This window comes from Anastrepha obliqua, chromosome 3 (genome assembly GCF_027943255.1).
Source record: "Anastrepha obliqua isolate idAnaObli1 chromosome 3, idAnaObli1_1.0, whole genome shotgun sequence".
Classification (NCBI taxonomy): domain Eukaryota; kingdom Metazoa; phylum Arthropoda; class Insecta; order Diptera; family Tephritidae; genus Anastrepha; species Anastrepha obliqua.
Window position 1 is genome coordinate 5,457,869 of NC_072894.1, and position 19,439 is coordinate 5,477,307.

Genomic DNA, 19,439 nt, shown 5'->3' on the forward strand with positions numbered 1-19,439 from the left:
AGAATGATTACACAAGCGTGCTACAAAAATCAGCGAGCGGAAGTTTTTAAAAGTCAGAAGATATTATGTCGCAACGCACATAACAATTTTCATGTATACAAATGACTGGGTGCGCCATTATTTATTCTGAATAAATGGCAGTTATTACGCATTTATAAAAATTAAATTGTGATGCATATATTTTATTGTTTTCAAACATTTAAAAAGTACTAAATTTAATTTTCAATAAATAGTACTATATATAAAAAGAATGTTTCCACACTGGCGCGGCGAAGTCGTTACTGTCAAATGTCTTGCCGAAATTAGTAATTGCAACCAGACGCAAATTTACCGAGAATATTTGCTGTTTCCTTACATCTGTTACAAAAATCACAGAAAACAATGGCCAGCGAACAAGCTAAAGAAGCCAAATTGAACGAGAAGATTATTGGGGAATTCCAACAGCTCAGAAATGAACAACGAAACCTCGTAAACAATTTAAATACGCTGGAGATGGATTTGAAAGAGCACAAGTATGTATGCAGACATAACCTCAATTACTGCCTAATTTTGATTTGAGTATCAAATCATTTTCCATATTCTATAGTTAGAATTATTTATTGAATCTCTTTTAGAACTGTGATAGAAACCCTCAAAACAGTAGATCCAGAGCGCAAATGCTTTCGATTGATTGGCGGCGTGCTAGCAGAACGGACCGTCAAGGATGTGTTACCGCAACTAATTGAAAATAAAGACTTTATCGAGAAAACGATCACACGCGTGAACGAAGATCTCACCGCTAAAGGACAACAGATCAACAAATTTAAAGAGGAACACAATATTAAGATACGGGGAGAACAAATGTCCAATGAAACACCAAAAAGTGAGGAAGACGAAAAAAAATCGGAAAACAGAAATGTTTTAGTGTCGAATTAATCAAATTGGGGGGAAATGAATGTGTAATGCGATCAATAACTACGCGTACTGTGCCCATTCGACTCTCGTCCATGTTTCTAGAGATTGGGAGTTCGCAATAATCAAAGATAACACTTACAATTAATTTCGATAATAAGACTAACTTTCAATTAAAAAGAAAAGTCTATAGTTCAGTTGTCTACAATTGGCGGTTCAGCTTGCTTCCATCGCAGTTTGAAATATGGGCCGATCAAAATAAGTACACGCATTGATTAAAATTATATATGTATATTTAATTAAAATACTTTTTTAAAATAATAATGTTTATCACAAATAGTATATAAATAGAACTGTAAATCCCTTCTTCACAATATTTTTGAAACAAAATTAAATTGTCTAAGAGCTACTTAAAGAACTGAACAAACATTGGCTAACAGAAATAGTAAACTGATATTCTAGCAGAATATACAAAAAGTTTAAGAAATATATGGAATATATCGCTTCTTTTAAGATGAGCAATCATCATATTTCATCCTACTAAAATGCAAATAACATTTAAATTTATTTGTCTTTTTATTACAAAATATTTCACTTCATACTGCTAGCAGTACCTAATAAATATAGTTCGTATTCAAATATGATACATAATACAAATTCGTATTTTCTAAAATGTATTGGATTTGTCCATATTGCGATCAAAACTCCGTTTACCACCTGTTTTCTGCCAAAGCTTTATATCTGTGATTGTTATATCATGCGAGACGGCTTTACACATGTCGTAAACAGTAAGCGCCGCCAAGCTGACAGCAGTAAGTGCTTCCATTTCCACACCAGTTTGGCCTGTACACTTTACACGACCATATATTTCTACACTGTTTGTCGGCAGACTTAATTTAACTTCCACCTTTACTGAGGTTAACGTAATGTTGTGACAAAGCGGTATTAGTTCAGAAGTTCGTTTGGCGCCCATTATCCCAGCCAGCTGGGCCACACTAAGGACATCGCCCTTAATCATGGTGTTCTTGTTTATAAGTTGAGCAATGTGCGATCCAACTACCACTCTAGCGCGTGCCTCGGCTTCTCGCTGGTTGCTTTGTTTCTTTGTGACATCAACCATTTGAGCTTTTCCAGCTTCATCTACATGAGTCAAATTAGTATCCCTATTGCCAACAGAAGAGTCGCTATTTATGCTCGTCGTACCAAATCCACGTGTTTGCGCATATTTGGGTATTGGTTGTATGCTGATGCGACTAGCAATAAAAGGAAAGGTAACTGGGAATGACACATGGTCGCTATAGTTCTGAGAAATTGTCCAATGGTACTGCTGGTTCTCAAAAATTTTATTATGTTTATGATGTATTCGTGCTGTGGCAATGTCGTTATGAATGAATCTTTCTAGAAAAGAAAAAATAGAAACGGGAATGAATAATATGCAAAAGTTAAATACATATATTTTTGTAATATTTTCATAGCGGTGGTTAATTTTACTTTACACTGACCTTACTCGTATTTTTAAGCCATTGTCGTAGGTTGTGAGTTTACATATTTGATCATATGCTATAAAACTATCCACCGATTAGTATCATTGGACGATTTTCCATTTGTGACAAGTTCAACATGCCTGCAATTATGCAAATAAAATGGATTAATCATCCAATGATTATAAATGTGAAATTAAAACGTGTGTTTTAAAAAGTTTAGATAAACCGACTTTCACTTAAATTTAAAAGAAATTAACAATTTTGGCATCTGGCCCCTCAAGACATACTGCATTTATGGCTGACGCACGTCTACTTTGGTTAAGAGATTTCAAAAACAGGACGTATTAACTTACCAGCATGCTGCTTTTTCTTCCGACTAACTGCTGCTCCAATTAATGCAATCAGATCGTCTTCGGAGCACTTGGCGCGTATAGCATCGCGCAGAGAAAATTCTTTATTGCCAAATAAGCAAACTTTAATATTTCCGTCGGCGGTAAGTCGCAATCGATTGCAGGTTCCGCAGAAATGTTCAGTCATCGAAGTGATAAAACCCACTTGTCCTTTGAAGCCGGGCACGCCGTATGCCTTTGAGGTATCATTTGGGCCATTTGGTAAGGCTCGAAAGTCAGGCCACCTTTTTTGGATGATCTCCAAAGTTTCTCTGTAATGAAAACATAGCTCTTAAATTTGTGTACAGTTATATTCACTTATTTGGGTACACTACAGTTGACTACGTTGGAGGTCACAGTCTACTAGGGACCCATAATAATAAAAATGGCACTAGACTTAAACGCATTAAAAATACATATTGAACACATGCATCCCCTATAAACATATATTTTTATTTTAAATTTAGGTTTTAAGTATACATACTTCCTCCTGCCTCCCCACACTTAGGCTAAACGGTTTATTGTATTAGTAAGTATTATGAAGCAAAGGCCACAAAGTGGCCCATCGAACATCGACTATTTGAACATAATTGTCTAGCAATGCAAAAAACACGGTAAAAAAATAAATAATTGGCGCGTACATTCCTGTTAGGGGTTTTGCCGAGCTCCTCCTATTTGTGGCGTGCGTCTTGATGTTGTTCCACAAATGGAGGGACACCTACAGTTTCAAGCCGACTCCGAACGGCAAGTTATTTTTATGAGGAGCTTCTTTATGGCAGAAATACACTCGGAGGTTTGCCATTGCCTGCCGAGGAACGACCGGTATTAGAAATAACTTTTTCTATCATTTTAGTGTTTCATGCACTGTAACCTTAAATTAATGCATATATTATACGTACGTACTTATAAGAAACCAATCGATCGGTTTGCCATTTATTGCCAGTGAACGGCATATACTCTATGAATCGAACGTCCACCGCACGATCTTTGGTGAACTCGATAAAATCACAAATCTCATCTTCGTTGAAATTGCGCATGAGTACACAATTCAATTTCGGCTTATAACCCAATTGCAGGGCCAAGTCAATCCCAGCTATAACCCGTTCCCAACCCTTTCGTCGTGTGACTTCTTCGAAACGTTTCGGGCGCAAAGTGTCCAAACTAATATTTACCGCATCGAGCCCAGCGCGTTGCATTGGCAATAGTAGACGTGTTAATACCAGCCCATTCGTGGTGATGCCCACATTTTCAAGTTTAGGTATAGATTTAATTTTGGCTGTAATTCAAAAATGCGAGAGGCGAGATTACTAAGAAGTTTAATACCCAAATGTATGCACTTACCAATGATATCTACTATATCTCTACGCACCGTAGGCTCGCCGCCAGTTAATCGAATTTTACGCACGCCCTGTTCAACAAAAATTCGTGCTAAATAGATGATTTCTTCGGTCGTTAGAAGATTTGTTTTCGGTTGTAATTGCACGCCTTCCTCTGGCATGCAGTATTGGCCTAAAAATATATATATCAAGGGTTAGAAATTATTCCTAAGTGGGAATATTACATATGAAGCTGATAACTTGCATCATGACTTGTCAAAATAATTTAATTTCGCTGCTGTCCAATTGGAAATTAATGTAATATCTTATCTAAGATAAATTGCATTTAGATAGTAATAAATTGAAGTAGTTCTTTAAGGGGAATACCACTGTGAAGTGTGAAAATTAAGTGATTTTCATGAATTTTTTTTTATAAGTAGGGATGATTATTTGAGGATCGGACAAATTATAATTTATTTAACATATCGCACTTGTTACGTTAAAGCGTAACAACTCAAAATCTGAACATTTTCAGTAGAGACGAAAAACTGTTTCCGTAAATATTAATAGAATAGGTATTACAAGGAAAAAAATATGTAATTGCACGAAAATATCATTAAAAACAATATAACGGTTGTTTCATTCTTATTTGTTTAGTAGTTGCGCTAAAATAACAAATTTTTGAGTTGTTACTCTTTTCCTTTTCATTTTGAGTTGTTACGCTTTAACGTAACAAGTGCGATATATTCAACTATACTGACACAAATTTTTCTTAAAAAATATTAAAAATTACAATTGTTATTAATATTAATGCAATGACGTCATAAAAAAAAGATGCACCCTCGTGGCCACGATACAGCGTGAAAAATCATCTGAAAGCAAAAAACCAAAAAAATTCTTAATCTGTACATCAATGGCTATCGCCGTACGTGGCGGTTTTTTTTTTTTGTGTTTTTACCCTTTTTTTGGTTTTCGAAAGGCTTGAAAAAATATTAATTTTTGGAATTTTTAAAAACGGCTATGTACGACTGTAACCAATACATGTACAAAAATTAAAAAAAAAAATTAAAATCGGTTCAAAAGTCTTCGAGAAATCGAGGCCACCGCGTTCAGAAAAGTCGTTTTGAGAAAAACGCGTTTAAAGTTTTCATTGGCCGTTGTAACTCACTGCATGCACTTATTGTATTGGGTATAGCTTCGTCAATTTTCAAGATTTTAAGTTAAAATTTTGTTCACATATTTAATATATGTATATATCTACTTTAAGAAAATGCAATAAAAAATCGATTTTTTTGAAAAATCACAGTGGTGTTCCCCCTTAAGTTTTAACAGATAAATAAAATTCTGTAAATTCATTTTCTACAAAGTGTCAGAAATACGCTTCCTATTTGCCCAGTATTTTATACATCACATTTTGGACACGATTTCAGTTGTATTGAGATAATTATTATTTTTTATTGTTTTCTTCTTACTCACAACGCAAATTACAACGTTCGGTCAATGAGATCCGGAGATATGTGTGGTGGCGTCCAAAAGTATCTGTTAGTGGCTGAATGCTTATCGGCTCAACCTTTGACTAAAAGTATAAAAAATACAAATTTAAAAAAATTGTTATATTTCTCATCGAACTCAGAAATCGCGGTACCTAGTCACAACAAATCAAACATGACACACACATACTGCATTAAAAAATTAATTTTGATTATTTTATTAATTACATTAATACTGATAAAATAAGCAATAGAAGAGTATCGGTAAAAGTCAATGCTCATATTCAAAATTTATATACATACATATGTGCACTTTGTCTTTGAAATGTTCATTTAATCCTTAGATCGAATGGTCGATCTGAAATGCCTGTTTGATATTGTGGCACTTTATAACGAGTATTTTAAAGAATAAATAACCGTTATTTTATTTCATTCGATTCGAAATAAATTGGAAATTTGTGTGGTTATTGACCAAGTCTGTTGAACTAGTTGCAAGGGCAGACGAAAGAGCAAAAATAAAACTCTCTTTTACAAGATTGGTTGACGTAGTTACTGTCTGTCCAAAAAAATTGATTCCAAAAAAACTGCTCCGAATCGAAAGAAATAATATTTGTTTGCGATACAATTTGTTGGGAGTCGTCGGAATGAAATAATCGATATATCCTTACTCGGGATTGGAAAAAGCAACATAAAAAGGGATAGGGAACTGTATCGTGTTACTCTACGGAACCAGAATGTAGAAGAGGCCTGTAAATAAATTCTTTGAGTTCTGAACATTTTGCTATACACACATATGTACATATGCATGCTATATCAAAATACATATGTTTCCTGGTTAACTTTAATTCAACGAAAAATAAACAGCTCATACAAAAATATATCGCCATCAAAGGAGCTGGCATCTTGTAAGGAATGTGTAGACCTTAAAGTGGATCGTATTGAAGCGTCTAAAACCTTCAGCGTGATGAAAAAACAACAACAACCCCCAAAATCTTTAGAGCTAAGGCCGTGTGAACTTTCGAAATTATTTTAAGGGGTTAGGTGGGTTTCAGCCGTTGGTACCTCATCTTCCTTGACGTCTCAAAAAAAATGCTCTTGCCTTGGTTCATCTAAAATCAGAAAACCAAACGGATTTCGTTAGTACATGGATAAATCTCGTTGTTGTACGAAGGGAAAAAAAATCAAAATTTGAATTTATGACAGGCTTTGAACCAAAAAACACATTTTTTTAGTGAAATTTTCGACATACATTGGCTAAAAAAAAATTGTTGTAATTAACAAAAAAAATCCTTCGTTCAATAACTAGATAATGTTATTTCAAAGATTTGTACAAAATTTGAACTAAATCGCTTCATAACTTTTCGAGATATCGTGTCCACCGACTTAAAAAATGGAGTTTTGAGATAAACACGTATACGAGCGAAGCACTCAACTGACATGGCCTAATGGGCGGAACTTCTGAAGGGTCTATCTCTTAGAATTTTACTCGGATTGACTTAAAATTTTAGGAGAGTATTTTAAACATACTGTACTATTTAATGAGACAAAAAAACAAAATTCGATTTTTTGAAATTTTCAAACCCACCTAACCTCTTAACACATTACTTACCGCTAATGTTTACAAAAAAAGTTTCTCTGGTGCCGGGGAAAATAAAAAAGAATAAAAAACAAGATGTACCGTTTTCATGGGACTGTGTATATGGGAAGATAGAGAATGGCTATAGGAATAAAAAATCATATGGGAGTGGAAGGGTGAAATGCTTCGTTTCGGAGGTAGGGAGGATTCGGTAATTGGTTGTACCTTTTTTGCTTGGAGTACCTTGAAAACCCTGTTGATTTCTTGGCATATCAGTTTCTGACCAATCAGAATTTCCATTGGCAACTTCATCTTCACAATCACTTGAATATCATAAAACTATCTGAAAGGCTCTCCTTAAAGTTCTCTTCTGAATATATGTATGTATGCACTTTTATCCATGTCTCACTCTATAATGTTATTTGATTCAAAGTTAAAATTAACGGTTATCGGCGCACTCAAATGTATGCACACGGGAGTTTGGTGAAGTTTAAGAAAAGCACAAATATGTGCATGCGGTAGGTAATGTGTTAATAATGTCCTCGTTTATGGCATTTCATACTTCCAAAATTTGCGCGTCTACCTGCGTATGTATGTACATATATGTACATGTGTATGTAGATATGCGTAAGAGATAATTACACAGTTATCATAATTAAGCTTTATAAATTATTAGCTTTATCATCATTTGTGGTGAAATTTGCCTGTACCAACTTTTAGCATTTCATACTAATATCACTATAATAGTCATACTTTCATGGTCAGTGAATTGAAAATGTTGCCCACCAATTTTTTTGTTGTTTAAGAGTCTTAACATCTAATTATTTAAAGTATGTATTTATGTGTGTTGAAGCACCTAATGTTAAGACGCTTTTAATTGCCCTACATTTATTACCATTTTGGAATCACGCTTTACATAGCTAGGAGTGGAAACAGTAGCTATGTTTGTTCCCGCTCCGGTGGTTGTTGTTGGCGCTGGTGTTCCATCTGATGGTAGATGCTTTGACTCAGTAACACCTGTTGCGACGCTCGAATAATTATAACAACTACTTGATCTGCTATAATACGACGTTGTTATTGCCGTTACATTTTTTACTAAAATGCCCACTCTCATTATTGAATTCATGGCAAAAACGTCCTCTTGTTTTAATTGTTAGTTATTCTGATGCTAGAAAATATCCGTCCACGTATTCAATTAAATGCTTTCCAACATTGTATGATAACCAATTAATTGCAACAAATGAAATTGTTTAGTTGTAAACACATAACCTAAAGCGCACCAGCGACCGAATGATAGAATATTGAATTCGCGTTGCTACTCAACGACGCCTAGTTGTAGCAACAATTCACCTGACCAATTTTAAAACAGCGAAAACAACAATGATAATCATCAAAACAATTGATATATTTGCACATGTAAATATTTTTAATTTTATTGTTATCTTCACCACGACACGTTTAGTTGGTTTGCAAGCAACCGGCTATGTGGAACTCTTACTGAATACTGAAAACGAGTGTAGGCAAACCCGCGGAAAACAATTGGTTAATCAAAAAACGTCAACATGCTCTTCATAGCTCTCAGATGGCAACTCGCTGCAGAGCAAACCAAATACACACTCGCTCAAAGCTTACTCCTCGCGCACATGTCTCTGCATTAATTTTATTCCACTTCAAATGATATAACACCGCAAAATTCTCAGACTGAAATATCATAACAATTGTGCCGTTTGTTTTTAACTGGGAAAATAGAGTGAAGTGGTTGTATGAGATTACCAACTGAGCTAGTGGAGAGAGCAATTGCGTTGGTGCACATCTGGCCATTTGTGTATGCATGTATGTATATTCGGATGTGTAAATTCAAGTGATTTTATGGGAAACACGTCAACTGAATAATTAACAGTCAGTTGTTGGAAAAATAAATAAAAATATGTCCTAAAGAAAAATTACACGTTCTTTCATACCGACTATACGTTAATAGTTAGCTGCTTCATAGCGTTGACAATTTTTCTTCATGGGTAAACATCAATAATCTGCCAGCAATTGGCAAGATTTAGCGAATAAATTGATTGCAAGTCGAAAAAGTATGCAGCAGAAAATTTCAAAATTAAGAATTATTTAATTTTACTTGTGTGTAACGGTATATTAGAATAGTTAAGCCTGAGCTGGAAAAATCTTTTCAAATTGTTGAACAATATAGGAACTTATGGATCCCTTTAATATTCTCAATAAATGAATTTTGGATGGGTAGTCTGAAGGGTCTCATTTTCAAAGTCAAATAACTTAGACAGAAACTTAGGACGTACTTCCATTCCTTATTTGATAATGCGCTTCATTTGATGTGCAATAGAACTTCTATATTATGTATCGTAATCTCGATAACGAAAACCTCTATAATTCGTAGAAGAACTCGGTCTCGTCATAAAAGTCACAAACAAGTCATTTCGATCTTCTCTACAATTCAAATTATTTTCATGACAAAGCTTTAGAAAGATTATAACTCGAAATTGTATTGCCTGTGTTTCGTAATTGAGACATTTTGCTGCAAATAGTTATCAGTGGCCCTTGAGTTCGAATTAAAAAACAACTTAAAATTGTTCTTACTGCTAAAGTTGGAGAAAAAATTTGCAATCTCCAAAAGGGATCGATACTAAATTTTTTTTCAGTTATCAGTAAAAAAATATGTTTACTAAAATTTTTTTAATAATCGATAAGAAAATATTTTTACTAAAACTTTTTTCATTAATCAATAAAAAAATATTTTTATTGCAATTTTTTTCAATAATCAGTAAACAATATTTTTATTGCAATTTTTTTCAATAACCAGTAAACAAATCTTTATACTGCAATTTGTTTCAGTAAATAGTAAAAAAATATTTTTCTGGAATTCTTTTCAGTAAAAAGTAAAAAATATTTTTATTGTAAATTTTTTTCAGTAAATATGAAGTAAAAAATTTTTTCTGGAATTTTTTTCAGTAATCATTAAAAAATATTTTTACTGCAATGTTTTTCAGTAAACAGTAAAAAATAAATTTTCTGGAACTTTTTTCAGTAATCAGTAAAAAATATTTTTATTGTAAATTTTTTTCAGTAAATGTAAAAAAATATTTTTCTGGAATTTTTTTCAGTAATCATTAAAAAATATTTTTATTGTAAATTTTTTTCAGTAAATAGTAAAAAAATATTTTTCTGGAATTTTTTTTCAGTAATCAGTAAAAAAATTGTTATTGCAATTTTTTCCAGTAATCAGTAAACAAATCTTTATACTGCAATTTGTTTCAGTAAATAGTAAAAAAATATTTTTCAGAAACTTTTTTCAGTAATCAGTAAAAAATATTTTTATTGTAAATCTTTTTCAGTCAATAGTTAAAAACCCTTTTTTTTGAATTTTTTAGTAATCATTAAAAAATATTTTTACTGCAATTTTTTCAGTAAACAGTAAAAAAATATTTTTCAGAAACTTTTTTCAGTAATCAGTAAAAAATATTTTTATTGTAAATCTTTTTTAGTCAATAGTAAAAAACCTTTTTTTTTGGAATTTTTTAGTAATCATTAAAAAATATTTTTACTGCAATTTTTTTCCGTAAACAGTAAAAAAATGTGTTTCTGGAGCTTTTTTCAGTAATCAGTAAAAAATATTTTTATTGCAAATTTTTTCAGTAAATAGTAAAAAAATCTTTTTACTGTAATTTTTTCAGTAATCCGTAAAAAAAAATTGTATTGCAATTTTGTCCAGTAATCAGTGGTCAAAGCTTCACCAATCTCCAGAGGGAGTTTCATATATGACTCATTAGATGCATTGTCTATGTATCTTTCGCGAAATCTTTTTAAGCCACCTCCTCATTTGGACGTCTTTAAATAAAAAGTGTCACAAACGTCTGCTGGATAGATTGTATGCAGATCGTACGTTTTTTTTGTAAAAACTTGACTCATTTATTACAAATAATAATGTGCGAAAAGTAAAAAGTTCTCATCACTCTATAGCCAAGGTAAAAAGGCTTAGCATGTTTGTACTGATAGGTCAATCGTTATAGAAATCGAGGAGTATATGGACCGGTATATGAACATTTATTTCATGATTGCAAATAGTGAAAAATGATTCAACAAAAAGAAACACGTTGAAAAAATACCTCGTCCTCCTCCAATAATTATCAATTGTAATAATGACTTAAGGGGGGAAGTCCATGTAGAAGCCTCAAAATCGGTCATTTTTTAAACATATTTTTAAAGGTGATAGTTTCATTATATTATTTTAAAGCTTTAACACAACTTTATATAACTTTTAGAGAGTACAAAAAACATTTTTTTTTGAAAATGGCGGCTCAGGATCATTTCTTATCGGCTGCCTATGGCGCGAGGTTCCAAACTCTATTTATTACTCTTAATCTATCGATCTGAAACACAATAATGAAATTGGTTTTTTATAACATATTAATGGCAAGGATGAACCTATAAAATTAAAAAACAAGCATAAAATTAATTATAAAACAAGCCTTTAAAAAAAAATCATAATTTAGGGCTATTTTATTGACATTTTTAACCCCCAAAAAGTAATTTATCAACGCGAAATATCTGAAATTTTCAGTTTATCCTTCCGATACTAATATACAGAAAGGCCTCACCAAACGTCAAAAAAATCGGTTAATAACTTTTTGAGTTACAACATGAGCAGTTTTTAAAAATACATTTTTGAGATAAATGAGTTCAAAGTTTGAGGTACAGGAGCGCGCGGACCGCTCTCTACATAGTTATTGGGCTATAGAAGATAATTATAATATAGGAATTTCCGCATGAAAATTTCACAGTATATTCTTAAGATACTATACTTTTAAAATATCGAAAAAAATCGAGTTTTTGATAATTTTACATGGACTTCCTCCCTTAAAAAAAAAAAACAAAGTTTCATTCAACTTTTAAGCAACGATGCATGCAAAGTAAAAACGTTCGATTCGCACGACTATCGGTCTGTAACAAAGTTACTATTAAATGAAAATATTCCCTGGTACAGCTATGAGGATAAAAAAAATAGACCTATCAAGGTAATAATTAAAAACCTTTACCATTCTTGCGACAGCGAAGTAATAGTGAGTGAGTTAAAGTCACAAGGCCTAAATGCTTTAAGGGGTTATATGCAGTTAGAAGGCCGGAAAAAAACGATTTTTTCTGAGAAAACTTCTAAATTTCTTCATCTAAAAATTTGTACACATATTATGTTATCATTTAACTGTATTTTAAGACTTAGTATTAGTAAAAATATTTATTTAGAAAGGAGTTACAGCTGATCTCCGAGAGCTCCTATCAAAAAAGACGTTTTGCGGTGGCCACTATATCTCTGAATTGGATTCTCTGAAATTAAAAAGCCAAACAGATTTCGTTAAAGTAATGTTAAATCTAGTAAATAAACGAAGGAATGGCCTTAAATTGTTTATAAAAAAATATATATTTATCTCTGAAACGCCTTTTCAAATTTGCGTGCAACTTCGAAAATATTCACCAGAACGATATTAAGTTTTCTATGTGTATTCTTAAATATTATATTATATGTACAGTAAGAAAAAAAAATTAATTTTTTGAAAATTCTAACTGTATATAACCCCTTAATAATGAAAAAAAAAAATAGAATCATTGCCAGTAACTGAAAAGTAGTCACAAAGCCTCTACAAACTATTTACACAGAAATGTTCTTAAACAGAAGCTCGATGTATGGGTGCGCATTGCCGCTCAAAAAACATTTTAATTCGAACTAACGCCTGCGATTCTTTGTTAAAACGTAATGAAGTTGACTTATTTTTTAAGTGGATAAGAAGTGGATCACATATGAAATCGTGTCATAAAATCATGCTGAGCCAGTCCATACGATCGCCTAGCCGGATTAATAGCCAAGAATATTTTGCTGGGCTGCTATCATCGAGCTACACGCAGGAGTCCCGACTTCCACAGAAAGCATATAACTAGATTGAAGCAAGTATTCGACTAGAATTGGGAAATTGAAAAGGCGTTATGTTTCACCAACACAATGCCAGGCCGTACATAGGCGCCTGAAGCTCCGGGAGTGTTGGAGGTTTTATTGCTCCCAGCGATTATCAACGTTTTAGACATTTGCAAAACTTTCTTATTGATACAAAACTGACCTCAAGAGGCGTCTCAAAATTACCAATTTATCAATATTTACTAACTTAAGAATAGCTAAAAGTTTTTGAGCAAAAATTAGCATATTTGCTCAAAATCGGACAATCCTAACTAAAAAAACTCAGAAATTTTTACTTGACTTTGTATTTTTGCATAAGTATTGCATGGATGTAGAAAAAATACTTAGATCAGAGCTATAGTAAACGCTTTTATTGGGGACTTTTGTTTCTTTGGTATTCGCATTCGCGAGATCCTTCTGGCCACGGGTAGATCGGAGACGCTCAAGGGAACTCCTAAGGCTAACAAAACCCCAGCTCTCAAATTTGGTGGGCATCCTTACCGGACACTGTCCGTTAGGTGTTCACGCCGTAAGACTTGGGATGGCCTCAAGTCCGTTCTGCAGAAACTGTCTGGAGGACGAGGTGGAATCATCTCAACACCTTCTTCTCAGCTGCCCTGTTCTCGTCTGGCAAAGACTTAGATATCTGGGCTCTCACTTTTTCGCTACGCCTGCGGATATAACCGGTGTAGATATCATAAATTTGGTGAAGTTCATTAGTAGCTTGTTACGGCTAACTACGAACGCAAATCAGCCCCCGTCGGCGCCGTCGTAAAAATGTATGGTCATCATCGCTTCTAATCCCAAGGCTCCTTACTCCTTCCCACTCCCTCCTCCTCTCCCATGTATGGCACTACAACGGACGAATTTACTAACATTTGTCCAAGTGAGCCCTTTAGCTAGGGGAGCCATTTAACCTAACCTAACCTATTCCCAACTGAAATTTTTTTACAAATATTTTCGTAAAACTTTTTGGTCTTATCGAAATGTTTTTCTTAAAAGAGCTTTTAAAATTCGGAAAAAAAATTATTCTGTTGTTGAAGCAATCCATTAGACCCTGTCAGTGCGGTGTAGTCGCCGATAGTCACCATCTAACGGTAGGCCCAGAATACCTCTGTCTCTAAACTATTCGATCCAGTAGCAATAGTCGTGGTTGGTTCTGGATCTCGTCGGTCTAGTCGAAGAGATGCCTCCTGGCTCGCCTGGGAGGTGGTTCAAGCTCTGGTAAATGTCTGCAGAGGAGATTTCTGCGGTATCACCCAAGCAGGAATTGGTTGCTGAGCATCTTACTGCACTCCTTGACCGGGAGCACGGAAGTCTCGTTGTGAAGGTGTTCATTTTTACAAGTCTGGAGTTCCTCACTAGCACCAGGCGACCAAAAATTATCCTCCTGAAGTTCTACTATAAATCATTGGCAATAATGTTTCTCTCAGAAATTGACTTTTAATACTTTTAACGCGTAATATAAATATTTTTTTGACTAAAATTTAGAAACTTTGACCCACTGGTAAAAAAATGCAACGGGCTGAACTATAACACCGTTCTACAAAAGTAGTCCGATTATTATGTAGGTATATACTCTCAAGATTTTTTGGTTGCTTTTATGTACCACAAATACTATTGGACTGTGTTACTCGTATTATCATAAAATTGAGGTTTGCTTTGAGCGAAAAGTCACTCATTGAAATGGTATTGGCAGTAAAAGCGCAAAAATAGTTCACAACATTTCCCTTTGGATAAACAAAGAAGTACATATACATATGTATATACTTATACATACAGTGGTACAAATATTTGGAAAAAACCTCTCAGCATATTGGCAGAGATTCTACCAACTTTCGACGAAATTCGGCAGGTATTTTCCTCTATTCCTGGAGCAAAACAGCGTTAAGGTTACATTAGTAATATCTAGTGTGCTAACCCCAGTTCAACTAAAAATAAATAACTAAGCAAAACTTTTTCTATGAGCACAGAATCTCATTGCCATACGCATTTAAACATAAGCAATTTGAAAGTTGTGCGTACGAGGGACTATGCAAAATACTTCTGTGAGCCACTGTATATATGAATTTATACATGGTGTATGTATGTATATACAGATGCGTGCAATCAACTAATAACGACAGGTCCCTATGAATTATACTACTATTTAAAACTTGAAAAAAGTAAATATTTTGATTATTTTATGAAAAGTATAGTTCATTGAAAAAGATGTACAAACAGAAGTAAAAACTCATTCAAGTTTAGTTGCAGTTCTTATGCAAATTCGAGTATAAAAGTCGTGCATATAATTAGCAACGCGCTTACATTCCTTAAGGAAACTTATGAATTAGTTAGTACGACTTAGGATTTTCTTAAAATTTCTTAAAATTGTCATTGAAAATTTTTATATTCAATCAGTTCAATAATTAAAGTCTATAAAAGTAGTGGGTAAGAAGACATTGCCCAGGGAAGGCACTCGGGCCCATTTTATACCGATACGCCAGGAGACAGCGAGTAGTCCGTTTTTAAGGTGATAAAAACTTAAAATAAAAATAAAACCACAAACCAAGTCTAAAGAAGCGAGAAAGCGCCATTACGAGTGAGGGTGAACTGATCGACGCGAATGGAAAAATAATTCACGTAGATAGGATAAGGACGAAATACGAGTAGCAATTTTTGTTAAAGAGAGGACACCAGCGGTATACACCATACAAAACGTTCCCACGCAGCCAGTTCTACGTAACCGAAACGACCCGGATTAAGATTCGGCCAAGGAATGTCACTTCAGCAGCATTCCCCGTATATGTGTGCTGCTAGAACAACAACCATACAAAAATGATAACGTGTAGCAGGCTTTTTTATAAGTGTTTCCAGGAATATGCCATTGCTTTCTGAACGGTACAAAAGGAATCGTTTGAAGTTAAGAGAAAATATCGCCACTGGATAGCAGACAAGTGGAAACAAATATTGTTTTTGCTATCCACATTGTAAAGGACAGAAATCCAAATAATCAAGGCCAAAATTCAAAAATGATGGTGAGTATATAATTTGGCAATGCATTGGTCCTATTCTCAAAAATGATAAAAAACATGAACCATTTTAAATATGGGCGGCATTTTGTTGGCGCCTGCATGTGCAACCCTGCCCGTTAAATGAGCACAGAGCTCAGTAGTTTCAAAACAATATAGTGACTTCGTTAGACGTGTCCTCGTAAAGCGTTTTTCAGTAAGAGCGCTTCAACTTTTTTTTTGAATAAAACACAAACGGTTTGACTTTTTTAACTAATTTTTTTTTATTATCGAGTTTGAACATATACATTTAAGTATGAAATTCGATTTCTTTTGCATGACCACCGCGTGCACGTTTTACGAAGTCCAATCGTTGAACCCAATTTTCGACCACTCTTTTGCATAAATCGGCCGAAATTCCAGCAATTTCGCGTTCAATATTGGCTCTGAGCTCACAAATCGTCGCCGGCTTGTTACTGTAGACCGATGACTTCACATAACCCCAAAGAAAATAGTCTAGAGGCGTCAAATCACACGAGTGCGGCGGCCATTCGACCGATCCATTTCTGGAAATAATGCGCTCATCGAACTTACTCTTCAACAAATCAATTGTAGCGTGTGCTGTGTGGCTTGTGGCCCCGTCCTGTTGAAACCACATGTCGTCTAAGTCCATACCATTCAATTGCGGCCAAAAATAATCGTTAATCATGTCGCGGTATCGATTTCCATACACAGTAACGTGGCGATCGTTCTCGTCAACGAAAAAATATGGGCCAATGACGCCGCCGGCATGTAAACCGCACCAAACAGTGATTTTTTCGGGATGCCACGGTGCCTCATGAATCACGTGTGGATTGCTTTCTGCCCAGTAACGCATATTTTGCTTGTTGACAAAGCCATTGAGCCAAAAGTGAGCTTCATCACTGAAGATGATTTTTTGGAAAATCTGCTCTTAAAGTAGCAGCAACAGAACGATTATTTTCATAAAAAATTTGCACGATTTGCAATCGTTGCTCAAGTGTGTAACGTTCCATGGTGAAATGTATGTATACTAATGAAGTTTACAAATGACAAGCGAAAACCCGTCGTTCGCCCTCCCTATCGGAAAAAAGTTGAAGCGCACCTATTGAAAAACGCTGTATAGTTTTGACCTACACCTATAGAAAACCCTTGGCTATACTTAAAGAAGAAGGTTCGAAATTACAAATTAAGGGGGTCTTCTGGTCTCCAGCGAAAAAAAAATCGATTTTTTTTTTCGCATAATTTTGTTATATGTGTATGCGAGAATACGCCACAGAAAGGATTTTTTGAAAATCGCATTTTTTCACATTTTTCTGGGCACCGAAGTGTACCCTCCTCCGGCCGTTTTATCATAAACTTTATCTTTAAACGCGTTTCCCCGAAAATCGTGTTTTTTAAGCATTTTGGTCACACTTTTCATAGTAGTTATACTCCGATTTCAATGGTTTTGGTCTTAAAAGGTTCGGAAAACTTACCGCTAAGTTTCCCCGTGTACGATTTTTGAAATTTTTTTTCATTCCATTTTTATAACCTTTTAAAGTTCAAAAAATGAGCAAAAAAAAATTTTTTTTGCAAATTGTTGCATAACTTTTGAAAAAAATTAAAAAAAAAAAATCTGTCACGGGAAAACTTAACCAGGGCAACTCTGAAGACAACGCATATCTAATTTTTGCTTTCTGATTACCCAGGTGGAAAAACCGTGACCAAAATGGAGACCTGTTTCGTTTGGAGGTGGACGTCTTCAGCGCCATTTCAAGGTCGCGGGTGTTAATTTTTTTCAAAGTCAAAACCATTTTTTAAAAGCCAAGACATGTACCTTTAAAATAAAAAAAAAAAAATTTTTTTATTATTTACAGGATTTGTCGCAATCAATCCCCAAAAAAACCCTTCATTTCAGGGCCTCGAGACCAGAAGACCCCCTTAAGAAATTTCAATGCTTAGTACGAAAGCGTTAAACGGAATGCGGAGGCGATTCCACGATTATTTGTAAACGATATTGACATGTATTCTATTATAGTTTTAAGAATTGTGCAGAATATTTTCAAGCAATGATGTTTTACCAGCTCATTCGGCCCTGTCAGTGCGGTGTAGTGATCAATCGTCACCGTCTAACTCATCTAACGGTGGACCCAGGAAACGTGCTGTTTCGACAGGTTGTGTCTAGAGGGAGTGAGGTATTAGATGAGTGGCTTTAAGACGGTATGCAAATATGTGGTTGGTATCGTTCGATATACCTTCACATGCCGGATATATAAGTAGAATGTCCGGGTCGATTCTGGATAGATAGCAGTTTAACCTGCTACAATATCCAGAACATAATTGAGTCAAAGTTATGCGGGTTTCACGAGGTTGCTGAAGAAGGCCTGCAACGGAGGGTGCTTGGAGGTGGTAAGATACTCCTGATTATATATACTTATATATAATTGGCGCTTACACCCTTTTTGGGTGTTTGGCCGAGCTCCTCCTCCTATTTGTGACGTGCGTCTTGATGTTGTTCCACAAATGGACTCCCAATTAATGTCGTTTAATCCTGTCTGTATAATGCCCGATCCAGTAGTTGCAGTTGTGTTTGGTCCTGGGTCTTGTCTGTGTAGGCGAAGGGATGTCTGCTATAAATGCCTTCAGGGGTGATTCCTACGGTAACACCCTAGCAGAAATTGTTTCCTGAGCATTTTACTTATTACATAGTTGAGAAAATTAATCAATTGCATTAATTTTTCACACGTCTATTTGCTATTATTTAAATCATAAATTAAGCGTAGCTCACAATTCGGCGAACTATCATATTTTACTTCTAATGGGGTACATAAATTAGTCAACCGACGGATTTCGTAATAACGAAAAATATAACAAGTGAATCTAGATGGGATCGTATTAAATGCGTGCAAATGCGAATTTTAGGAAATTACAAGCTTGCCTGTTTTTCAATAAATATAAAGGGTATGTTAAAAGATACGCTTAGATGTTGTTTTAAAATAAAATATGGAAAAATTTTGATTATTTTAGGTTTCACTATTTTTATTCAAAATACGGCTCTTACCGGTTATATGTGAAAAATGACATCATTTAGAGGGCCACCATGAGCACGTCTACAGATAAAATCTGCCAAACAGTCGATTCTTGAATACCTAATTGTTGAGAACGTCGAGATATCGATGTTGAAGGTTATTCAGCAACACTTTGCGCCAGTTTTTGGTCTGTCAATCTTTGTTCTTTCTTCGGCAGGACCAATTTTTTGAACATTTTTCACCAACCTTTGAATTGCCGACTCATTCGGAAGATTATTTCCAATAAAAAAAGCTAATTTTGCGATCTGC

General features: G+C 34.5%; 2 protein-coding genes across 3 annotated transcripts; one reads left to right on the forward strand and one right to left on the reverse strand.

The window, feature by feature from the left end:
* The first annotated feature begins 273 nt into the window (after positions 1-273).
* On the forward strand, positions 274-1,454 carry LOC129240777 (probable prefoldin subunit 2). The gene is made up of 2 exons (XM_054876758.1): positions 274-512; positions 615-1,454. The coding sequence occupies exons 1-2, from the start codon at positions 382-384 to the stop codon at positions 913-915; spliced, it is 432 nt and encodes a 143-aa protein (XP_054732733.1). The 5' UTR covers positions 274-381; the 3' UTR covers positions 916-1,454.
* Positions 1,449-8,787, reverse strand: LOC129240776 (molybdenum cofactor biosynthesis protein 1). Of its 2 annotated transcripts, XR_008582102.1 has the most exons (7): positions 8,042-8,787; positions 5,557-5,656; positions 4,106-4,273; positions 3,668-4,040; positions 2,729-3,036; positions 2,394-2,515; positions 2,180-2,289 (listed from the first exon to the last, which is right to left on the reverse strand). XR_008582102.1 is itself a non-coding variant. In XM_054876757.1 (6 exons), exons 1-6 carry the CDS (start codon positions 8,270-8,272, stop codon positions 1,559-1,561), a joined length of 1,911 nt encoding a protein of 636 aa, XP_054732732.1. In that variant the 5' UTR covers positions 8,273-8,785; the 3' UTR covers positions 1,449-1,558. The 2 variants fall into 2 exon arrangements, 1 of the variants encoding a protein (XP_054732732.1); XM_054876757.1 differs by lacking the exon at positions 2,394-2,515 and having other exon boundaries at positions 1,449-2,289; positions 8,042-8,785.
* Between the last annotated feature and the right edge of the window lie 10,652 nt (positions 8,788-19,439).

Coding starts and splice junctions, on each gene's coding strand:
- LOC129240777 (XM_054876758.1), top strand. CDS start 382: ATGGCCAGCGAACAAGCTAAAGAAGCCAAATTGAACGAGAAGATTATT. Junction 513..614: donor ATGGATTTGAAAGAGCACAA/GTATGTATGCAG, acceptor AATCTCTTTTAG/AACTGTGATAGAAACCCTCA.
- LOC129240776 (XM_054876757.1), bottom strand. CDS start 8,272: ATGAATTCAATAATGAGAGTGGGCATTTTAGTAAAAAATGTAACGGCA. Junction 5,657..8,041: donor TAAAGCGTGATTCCAAAATG/GTAATAAATGTA, acceptor TTATACTTTTAG/TCAAAGGTTGAGCCGATAAG. Junction 3,037..3,667: donor GATCGATTGGTTTCTTATAA/GTACGTACGTAT, acceptor TTTTCATTACAG/AGAAACTTTGGAGATCATCC.